This window comes from Limulus polyphemus, unplaced genomic scaffold (assembly GCF_000517525.1).
Source record: "Limulus polyphemus unplaced genomic scaffold, Limulus_polyphemus-2.1.2 Scaffold9560, whole genome shotgun sequence".
Taxonomy (NCBI): Eukaryota; Metazoa; Arthropoda; class Merostomata; order Xiphosura; family Limulidae; genus Limulus; species Limulus polyphemus.
The window spans coordinates 813-11,456 of NW_013675170.1; the positions used below are offsets into that span (position 1 = coordinate 813).

Consider the following 10,644-nt stretch of genomic DNA (forward strand, 5'->3'; position numbering starts at 1 on the left):
TCTACCATCAAAAACCTGAACAGTACAATGTTCATCCTATAAATAAAGGAGAATTCATGATGAAAAAAATATAAACTAACTAATTAATTATGATGAATTAGGGAGGCAAAGTTTTCATGATGAATTGGCCATGTGAAAAATAAAAGAACATTAATCCAATTTAGTATGAAAACTCTGTTGAAGAATAAAACTGATTCATATTTAACCCCCCCCCCCTCCACCACAATATTAGGATGTTTAAAAACTTCCATCATCTAATACAGCAAACAATGAGATGAAAAAATCCTATTCAAAAGTGAAACCATTTTTTACCAACCAGACATATAATATTAAGAATTAAATTGATTTTTTTATGTGATTTGGGCAAAATAAAGCAAGTACACCCTTAAAATGACTCGAACTGCAGAACAGTAGCCATTGTGAAAACTTTAACACCACATATAGTTTACAGTTAAGCAGAGTGTGCTATATTAAAACAAGTTTGAAGCCTCACCGAGTTATTATATATGTCCTTTCATGCTCTGCCTGATGGTTATGCATCTTAACAATAGCCCAGCAGTGTAGTTTCCATTGCAAAAAGCTATAAAGATGTCATGTTTGAAGCATACCACTCTTCCCTGCTACTTTCCATAATTTATCTAGTATATGTGGATGAAATTTTCTCATCACCAGATTGTTCACACAGAAATCCAGAAGTGGTGACTCAACCTTCATGTGTACCTATGACTTATGTCACTTTTCCAGATGGAGATTTTTCTTATTCTATGTTATGTGCTGTAGCCTGGAACAATTGGAGGGCTCTTGTTCTGATCTTTGTGTTTGTAGATTCTTACCTGTTACAAGATGCCACACTTTGACTTCCACAGTTGGGATGTGGCATTTTGTACCAAGTTAATCCATATTGCTTTGTTTTCCATTGATGTTAAGCACAAGGGATATCCTACCCATCTTGAAAACTATAGGGTGAAAGGACGTGCAGATACATAAATATTGGTTAGGCCAAGCAAACTAAATTTGGAGTTTCTAGCTCACGTGTTCAAAAGAATCATACGGGTGGGTGGTTATTATTCATTGCCAACTTTTAAGCATAAATTTACTAAATTCTCGTAATTAAAGAGCGTTTAGCGTCACGTGATATTAGCTCAAGCAATTAGCGTAAATAATGATGCTTGATACGGCTGTACTGAGTGCATGCAGGTGATGACAAAAAACTGTTGATTAGATTCCATGGCGTTACTATAAACGAAGTTATTAATACTGTTTTAGAGAGGAAAACTACCACCATATATTTTAAAGAAGTTGGTTAATTCTATAAAATAGAAGTCTGTCCCGAATAAAAGGATTGCAATCCTAAAGCTAATGTTGGTTACTATCGAGTGTAACTTTCTCACTTGCTGTGGTTTGTTGGCGTGTATTGACAAAAGGTCATGCTTTCATATAAACAACACTTTAGGTGTGAGAAAAAGGTGCGGCCAAATCTAAAAGACTAATTTTGACAAAATCAAACTTTCGTTGTTTATTTTAACAGAATTTTAATTTTATAGAATGATAACTTCACTGTTAGCTATTGCCGTTAGGAAAATAATGAGCAAACAGAAAAACCTTTATTTTTTCTGTAATAATTACTTTAAGTTAAATATATATTGTCCTTACAGTATTCTTAACTCCATTTTTATATGAAACTTATTAACCAAGTATCTCTTACAATTCTTTTCTTACTGATTACTTAAAGGTAACTATATGTATCTATTTTACTGACAAAAGTTTTTCGAATCATGGTTTATGCAATTTCATAAAAAATCAGGAAATCCAGATTAAATTTAAAGAACCTATCACAAAAACCAGTCTCACGATGTAGACGCAACAGGTATGTTTATTGCAAGTAACCATTACAATGATTTGACTCCATGGACACAGCTATTTAAAACAATTTACAACACTTATGTACATTAATGCTAAAGGGTGTGTTCACCTAAGAGTAGAAACATCTACATTACAGGCACTGAAGATTGTGTGCTATTTCTAAACTTGTAACAAAGACAGTTTTCAAACAAAATGTACGTCATGAAGGTGTTTTTGGCACATTAAATGTTTAAACTTTTTTACACAATTTCATGGGTCTCTAATGACTCGTTTTGCTATTGGTTAGATAAGATTATTTATGGAAGGAGAAAAATCTGTAAGGAACAAATTAAACAGAGATTAAACTAGCACATTGCTAGCAAACAAAAAGTGATTTTCTTAAAACTTTCTGTGTCAATTTTGTTTTTTGGAAATGAGCTAAAAAATGGCAAATTTTTTGTTTTGCTTTTAGATAGCCCATTGTAATATAACATGAAAACAAATTTGGGCAAATAATTAAAAATGTTTTGCCCAAATGAACTCAGTATATATTTTTTGAAACATGGAGAGCACTCGAGAAATTTTGGGCAAATCATAGAAAGGGTTAAAGTGAGCCACCCCTAAGATGACAATGGATTAACAACCTTTTCTACAAAGATTTTGTATGAAATGATTGGACCAAATAACATGAGTAGTTTAGTAATCTGTAATATAATTCCTTTTAAGCAAGGAAAATATAAATATAACTGATGGTTAATATTGTTTCAAATGAAACATTCAATTAAATGTGTAATATGTGAGAACAAAGTATTTTAATAAGGCACATTTTATTGATTTCATAAGCCCACTATGATGATGTAATTAACAAAAATAATTCATGGACATCTATTAAACTTCATTAACAGTATATATTATATGTAATCACTTGTAGATTAGTAAATATATTAATTTTATTAACATTATATCTTATGTTTAAGCCTATAATGACTTTTCAATTAGTAAATATATTTATACTACACTCTTGTGAAACACCTAAACACACTTGCCCACTTATTTTCACTACATATATTTCAAGCAGAAATTGTAGGTGTCTTAAAGTTTCACAATTCCATCTATTTTGACTGAAAAAAAAATCTTCTGGACTCATGTTGTATTGTACAGTCCATCTGTCAGTATAATATTTTACTTTACACAAATATACATAATTTATGATACCAGCTCAAAACACTCCAGGACACAAGTTGGTAAATGTTAACAAAAGAGTTTATCTTATAAGACTACAACTTTCAATCTAAGTAGATTGATTTTAAAGGAGGGTTGACTTAGATTATGAAAAGAAGTCAATACAATAAATATAACCAGTTGTTATTCTTTTAAGTAATTGTGAAATAAAACAATTAAAAGTATGTAATATTTTGTTCACTTGCCATTTTCGCTTATTAAACAATGCCATTAATACTTACCTACACCAAGACAAGTTAATTGTTAACATTTGGTAATTGTATTATTTCATATAAAGCTACAAAAATAACGATTAAATGATTTAAATTATTTTATTAACTCCTTTTCTTAAAGTGAACGTCCTTTTTGTAAAAAGAACTTCATATCACACTCTAGGCCTACCGATTTTAAAAGTTCTTTTTTTTATGTAACAGATAAAAGTGAAACATCACTTTTAGAAAACTTATTTACTCAGCAAATTTGTTCTTGTGTTTAATTAAACCTAAATAAGAAACAGTTCTTCTGTATGGTATGTGTCCTTGGAAGCCAGTTTCACACCATGCATTTCAAATATGCACTCTCAAAAAAACTTTGTAAATTATATAAAACAAGTAATTGACACAATACATAACAATCCTATGTAAAACGTTTTGGAAAAAAATTGTGGTAATTTTGATGAATCGGCTTTACTGACACAAAATTATGAAAGTTGTTCCAGCTTTTAAAACACAAAATAACTTAATGTTTTCCACATGATTCAACGTACTCATTTTAATGGTCTAAGCACCAGCAAGAGTATTTTGGTCCTCAATTTTAGTTTTAATGAGTATATCAAACCACAAGATCCTGGCTAGCATTTCTAATTCTAAATATTACATTCAAGGTAAAGAGAAAAAAAAGCTGGACCACTCTATATCACAGAAACGATTTTAAGTAGCAAAATCCCACATCAAAGTTGGAGTCTTGAATTCTATTTCGTCAACACATAACAAGTCAAAAGGGTCGTGCTGGACACTCATGTTAGACAGAAGTGGGTCATGGTCATTGGTTACACTGCCAATAGGCTGTGTGTTGTTGATTCCACTTGTAGAGGGACCCACTGTACTCGTAACAGGCATCATGGAATCAAGCCACTCTGTCAATTCAATGTCCATTCCTGGGTCATGCAAGTGTACTGAATCACTAAGGCTAGAGGCAGCTATGGAGTTCCTCTCAGTGGCAGGCTGGCTGTTGACCTGTTGGATGTAAGTGTCATTAGACTCTACCTTGTGCTCTTCACTTGACCCCAACACACCAACCTCCATATTTTCAAAGTCTTCTAGGTCCAGGTGAAGATCAAAGTCCAGACTTGTAGTGGTGCTTGGATCTGTGTCATTTAAAACAGTAGATGGTGGACTCATGGGTAGACTCACTGATGCAGAGGGTACAGGATCTGAACTGATATTTGGAATAGCAAGAGGGGATGCAATAGATGGAGGACTTCCCTGACTTGAGGGTGGAGAGATGGTTGCTGAAAATGTGGTGAGGACTTGATTCTCTGTAACGGGTGGTTCTTGAGCAGCACTGGGTGGAAGTTCTGAGTAAGTAGAGATTAATATTTTAATTAAACAGGTAATTTCAATTCTTTCTCTTAAGTCCATTTTTACCAACGAATATTTTTGTATCTGTCAGTTAGTTAACATGTTTAAGCTACTTTGAATCTTTACTCCGAATGACAAAAACTTAAATCGGTCCATTTTTACTCTTAGGTGAAGCTGTAGTAAAAATGTTAGACCGATAGCTCACGTTACTTTTTGCTTAGGCATGCGCAAACATTTTGGTCAAATTTTAGCAGTTTTTGTTGAATAACTTTTCAGATTTTGGCTTATATTTATACCACATTTGACACCTATTGCAAGTTGTAAAGATTTATCTGTTTACCAAATTCGAAAGAAAAAAAAATCCATATAAGTATGTGTTTCAAAAATATAAAGTTTCCGCACTTTGGGTGCAAAGAAAAAACAGAATAAATTCAATCAAAATTAGTGATGTTATATCTCAGGTATTTCTTAATGGATTGCCTTAAAATGTGGTATGCGAAGAAGGTTCCAGTAAAGCACATCTACAGAAAATATGTAATAGTCCAAGCTACAGAAGGTTGAAAATCGCTCAATTATCACTCGTATCCTGCAGGTTGCTTTAGCCGCACGACAAACTACTGTGTGTCTTGATTCATGTGTCCATGTAAACTACTTATACCTGGTTTTTACAAACCCATGTCGAAATGTTGTTGATTTGTTACTATGTTAAACTTGTAATAGTTTTCTTCATTACCCATCAAAACATTATTCACTCAAGAAGTCATTTTGAACAAATGACACACTTACATATATGCAAACTGGATTGGTAATGGCCCTGTGTATAGTGTCCAGGCTGTCAATCAGAAGGTCCAATGTTCGAACTGCTTTATGCATCTAAACACACACTGAACATTCTTCAATAGGGGTTATCTGGTACTTATTTTTATGTGGATTTATCAAATTTAAAAGTTAACTATTTATAATAAGCCATTTGAAAACAACAAGCTCTACTGAGAAAGAAAAACAAAACAATTTTATCCCACGACTGTTTGTGATGACCTCTGTTGTTTTTAGATTGTGGCTACTATTCATGTTTTGTTCATTAGAGATTAAAAACAAAGCACCTGAAAATTTTGCCCGAATAAAGAAATATATATATATATATATACGTGTATATGTATATATTATTTTTTTCAATTATGAAATCGTATTTTTCAAATATGCCAATTTTGTTCACTACCACTATAGTTTTACTTTCTACGTAGTTGGTGAATTCATTTTCATATGATTTTAAAATTTTGGTATCAGGTGGGAAACTGCTACGTATTACTGCTGTAGACAATATTTGTACTCTTTTAACTTAGATGTTTTTTGCTATAGGAAGTTTTAGGATAATTATTGTTATATATAAAAATACAAGGAATGATTATGTCAGAGAGAGCTAATTAGTCAGATAGTGTATTCGTTAGTTCATCAGTTTATTACTGGACTTTTTTCTTGAGTTTGTGCTGTAGGTACTAGAAGAAATATTGCAAGTAAGTGCGTGTTAAGCTGTATTTGTGAGTTAACCCTATCAACGAATGTAGCCCGTCGAACGTTATCAAAGATTTGTTTGTCGAATTTCGCACAAAGCTACTCGAGAGCTATCTCCATTAGTTGTCCCTAATTTAAAAGTGATAGACTAAAGGGATGGCAGCTAGTAAACACCACCCACCGCCAACTCTTGGGCTATTCTTTACCAATGAATAATGGGATTGACCGTCATACTATAAAGCCTGAAAGAGTGAGCATGGTCAGTGATGGGATTTGAGAAGTAGATTGTGAGTCGAGTGTCCTAACCGCCAGACCATGCCGAGCGGTTCGTACTGAAGCGTTAAAAAAACAAAAAACATTTCTTAGAATTACACTTCTTCACATTGAACACAACAACAGCGATACAATAATAAAAATTCTCATTACCTATTATTGTGAGAAACTAAATATTAAGTGTTTGATCTAGATTTTGTTTAACTTTCAGTTGACTTCATAGGCGCGAAAATCGAAGGGGGCCTTTTGAGTGTCTCCCTCACCTATTCCAGATAATCTTTATGACCACTCCCTAAAAATTCGGAAACATGTCAAAATTTGTACTTTAACTTTTTAGACACATAATCTAGCTATCGAGCTTTCTGTGTGTAGCTGATAAGGTTTCGTTATCCTTAATTCTTTGTAACGCGCACTTAAACACAATGTAACACACTGCATGCTTGCGCCAATAGAACAACAAAGATCTGATCATTTTATTGGAAATGAAATCTATGGTTCCATCTGGGTCTGTAATGAATATTAGCGATTTTTTGTTATGGATTGTTTTGTTTTTTTTAGAAAGTTTTAACCTATTAATTATTCAGTTACAGCATTGTGTGACGCTTTCTTTACTTATCCAAATAATATATGTTCATATGGTGTAGTTGGAGCCTTTTCATTCGGAAAAAGGTTCAAAACAACCTCAGTATTAGTTATTGCTATTTATCTTTGTCAAAGGTAGCACTTTACATAAACAGGGTGGTTTTCGGAATAAAAACTAGGTCTGAGGAAGTAAGCGTTTCCAGTTACTGCGTATTTATTAGTTTTGCAACGCTGGTCCAACTTGCAAAGGAAATGACTCGTATATTGGTTAAAGTTTAATTTTTATATCATGTTGAAATGCTTTTGTTTGTTTGTTGTTAAACACAAAGCTATACAATATGCTATCTGTGATGTGCCTACAACGGATATCGAAACCCGATTTTTAGCCTTATAAATGTTCAGACTTACCGGTGAGCCATTGGGGTGCTGTTGAAATGCAACCTTAGATTTTATGTGACGTATAATAAAATAGAAATTGAACGGTGAATGAATATTGTTATTTTTCATTGAATAATTCCCCTTGTCCACATATATTTTACTTAAACTGTTTAACTAATTTGAAAAGTAATGCTACCATTTTATGTATTTCGGAACATTGTAAATTACAGCGAAGGTGTAGAACATTAGCAGAAAGGTTTAATATGGCCTAATCTTGCTCAGTAAAAATTTCAGTGTTCCTTTGTTTGAATTGAACTTTTCTGTTTTTTTGTTTTTTTTTTGCTTTTTTTTTTCAGAATTTGTAGTGCATACTGTAGGGGCTAAGAAATATTGGCAGTAGAGTCAGAAATAAAACGACCTTCTTTACTCTCCAGATTATAATAAACTATTTCAGCCAGTGTGTCGCCATTGTGGCTTCATCAGGACTAGAAGCACAAGAACTGTTTTGTCTTGTTAATTATTCTTTTCTCCTGATTGTCAAAGTTCTAACAACATTTAAAAAAGTTATTCTGCGTTGCCTAACAATTTTGAAATGTTGGGTAATTTGTTGTTGTTGTTTTCTTTAAGGTGTAGAAATAGAATTTAGTAAGTAAGTGTTGCACTGAGGGCATTAAATTCGCAGGACATGCTATGTAAAAAAAAAAATCACAGATATTTTCAGCACACAGGAATTCATAAAATTCCATCTTCTCTCCTCCCTCCAATATTTTTGGCGTGGTTGCTCCTACGGCTCACCTTCTGGATTAAATGGACATAAAACATTATCAACCTATTTGGCACTGAGATGTCTTAACAGTAATATCAAAGAATGCAGTAAAATAATAAGTCAACATATTTTAAACATTATGCCTAAAAACAAACCCTAAGGCATAACTTAGCCTTACTAACCAAGTCCGCCCTTAAGAAGTTACTGGCCAATGGATGTAATTCACTGACTCGACTTATTTATTGCAACAAGTAATATATTAGTACTAGTGTTAGTATTGGTTTATTGCCAGAAATATTATTTAGTAGTACAGTTATTCATTACTAATTTACAAATGCTACTTTTACATCACTTTGTATCGAACAGTTACTACCAAAATATGTTTTAACAGTAACACCAATCCTGCGATTATAAGAAGACAGTGAACGCCCCTCTACCACCTAAGACGACAAAAATATTTATGTTAGTTATTAAGAATGTTTATTAATAGAAACAATTTAAGAAATATTGTTAAATGACATTTCTAATAGGGAAGGATACAATATATTTTTAAAATATCATAAATTTATATTTGAAAGACTAGTGTGCATATTATATATAGAAATAAATCATTTAAAAACATTAAATTAAATATTTGATTACCAATTCCTTATATTATATTTTCAAACGTAAGTTTCCATGTTAGCAGTACTTGTTTTTTTCCGTAATTTGACGGCTCGACTTGTTGAACTTAGGCTTAACAATTAGTTGAATAACACGGTAACTCACTAACTGATGTCTACTAATAGTAATACTAATATTTAGTAATAATAAAAAAATATATCTAATATTAACACCAACAATATTATTCTAATAATTTATTAACAGATTTATTTTGTAGTCTTGTAAGAGAGACTAAGAAAAATAAGTTGCTCAACCATTAAACTTTTTACTTGTCCAACGTTAGTCTGTAGATGATCTGTTTAATACATTCATATTATTAAGTCATTTATCACCTTTAAATGTTAACTTAAGATTTTAAAGTCTATTTTAAACCTTATTTTAGCTTCCATTTATGTTTGATCAATTTGCCCAAGATTCATCGTCAAACATAACCTTTATTGAATCTGGGTCCGAAATTGTATGACACACTTTGGAATTCTGAAATGCTAACTTGTAATTTATTGTTGTTGTAATTATTAGAACAAGAAACTATACCTCCAAAAATTCTCCAAATCACGTATTGAAAACTGCCAAGATAATGTAAAAGGATATAACAAAGTACAAGTGTAAATTGTTATTTTAATTAGGTAAGATTTTAGGTCAGTGTTGTCATTTGTTTTTATGTGCAAAATTTAGTGTATAAGTAATTTTGTTTCTAATAAAATAGTTTTGTTTTACATTTTAAAGGCAGTTAAAGTATTGATACATGCACAGTGACTGAAATACTTCTCATGGTCATTTGTAGAACTCTCAAAATTGCTCAAGAATGATAACTCTTTAGCCTTGATCCCATAGTATATCAGAAAATGGCTGCTGATTTAAACTTTGGTAAGTAAACAAATTTGATGAAAAATTCACAAATAAGTTGAATATTTAAAAATTATTTCTGGGATAGAACAAATGCTAAAATATGTGTAATAACAGTGGGTGTGTTAGGTGGAAGCAAGGTGGGATTGACCTGATAGGATTGTACATGTGATAAATGAATTAATTTAATTGATATGTACCTAGTATCAGTTGTGTGATATGACTAAATATACACCAAAAATATCTCGGCTCTAGGTTTATATTGTGATCATATGGTGTAATGAATTTGATTTTCTGATTTAGACAACAGAAAAAACTGAATTATACTTAACATATCAATAGTTTATATTTGTTTCCAGTATTTAGCTCATTTGTTGAGTAATGGTATTGTATAGAAATTTGAATGACATAAAACTTATCAGCAAATTATTGTGTTGTCCTAAGGCAGTTATCTGTGTTCAAGACTGAAGGTCTCTGACAAATACAAGATATGACAGTGTTTTCTCCACTCAATATCATTATAAGATAGTATACAAGATATACAGGATTTATGTTCAAAATGTCTCTTTTTACAGATGTTTCCTGTTGCTAATATTCATCGTGAAATACATAATATACAAGATTTATGCTTAAAATATCTTTTTCTTTGTTTTTTTCCTTTATTGATTTTTTCTAGTGCTTATATTCATAGCCAGATAGTATTCATCACAGTGCGGTGTTATACAAAACTTCGTAATGGTGGGGTGTTATACAAAACTTCATCATGGTGGTGGTGTTGTACAAAACTTCATCACAGTGGTGGTGTTGTACAAACTTCATCATGATGGTGGTGTCGTACAAAACTTCATCACGGTGGTTGTTTCGTACAAAACTTCATCACAGTGGTGGTGTTGTACAAAACTTCATCACGGTGGTGGTTTCGTACAAAACTTCATCACGGTGGTGGTTTCGTACAAAACTTCATCACAGTGGTGGTGTCGT

The 10,644-nt window shown here is 32.0% G+C and overlaps 1 protein-coding gene across 1 annotated transcript in view; it reads right to left on the reverse strand.

Moving 5' to 3' along the window:
• Nucleotides 1-2,645: 2,645 nt before the first annotated feature.
• LOC106475979 overlaps nt 2,646-10,644 on the reverse strand; it is a 16,941-nt gene continuing 8,942 nt past the window's right edge. The window contains exon 4 of the mRNA XM_013936655.2: nt 2,646-4,639. Within this exon, the coding sequence (XP_013792109.1) occupies nt 3,993-4,639 (647 nt within the window). The 3' untranslated portion in view covers nt 2,646-3,992. The remainder of the gene's footprint in view (nt 4,640-10,644) is intronic.